General features: G+C 64.0%; 1 protein-coding gene across 1 annotated transcript in view; it reads right to left on the bottom strand.

Annotated features, from left to right (window-relative positions):
- Positions 1 to 128, bottom strand: part of E2F1 (E2F transcription factor 1) — a 10,038-nt gene extending 9,910 nt beyond the window's left edge. Inside the window, exon 1 of the mRNA XM_034641594.1 lies at positions 31 to 128. Within this exon, the coding sequence (XP_034497485.1) occupies positions 31 to 128 (98 nt within the window). The remainder of the gene's footprint in view (positions 1 to 30) is intronic.
- Between the last annotated feature and the right edge of the window lie 483 nt (positions 129 to 611).

The raw sequence follows: 611 nt of genomic DNA, 5'->3' as shown, positions 1-611 counted from the left end.
CGCTGCCTGCAAAGTCCCGGCCACTTTTACGCGCCAAATCCTTTTTGCCGCGAAAGAGCCACGAGCCGCCGAGCGCTCTCATCATTGGCTGTCCGGACTGTGACGTAGGCGACGGCGATGGGGCCCATTGGCTGCAGCGCGCCGGACCGGCGGAGGTGGGCGGGACGGGGCGTCGGCGCGAGGAGGCGCGGCCAATCGCGGGACCGGGCGCGCGCAGGCTTTGTCGGGGCGGTGCCAGGAGCTTTCGCACTCCCCGCCCCCAGCCGGGACTGTCCCTACCCGAGGCGTGGTGGCCCCGCTCCCACCCCGACGCACAGCATCCTGCTGACCCCTATATGTGGAGACCTTTACGACAGAGCGTCCGTTCTGCACTTCACGCCATACGCAGACCTCACGTGACCCCTAGACTCCGCCACCTGTAGCCCCAACAACTTCAGTTCGAATCACTAGAAACTGCCCTTCCTCTTTCCTAGGTTCAGCCGCAGCTGCCGCTCCCATCCTCAACTTGCCCCACCTATACCACTTACTTTCAAATCCTGCACCTGCCTTGTCCCTCTCACCCTGAGCCTGAGCAGAAGGGGGCTGCTAGAATATGGGGAGGGATATCTGGC

The sequence above is a fragment of the Ailuropoda melanoleuca genome, chromosome 13 (genome assembly GCF_002007445.2).
Source record: "Ailuropoda melanoleuca isolate Jingjing chromosome 13, ASM200744v2, whole genome shotgun sequence".
NCBI classification, from domain to species: Eukaryota; Metazoa; Chordata; class Mammalia; order Carnivora; family Ursidae; genus Ailuropoda; species Ailuropoda melanoleuca.
Note: the sequence above shows the minus strand (reverse complement) of the source record. Positions and strands in the feature narration are given on the sequence as shown.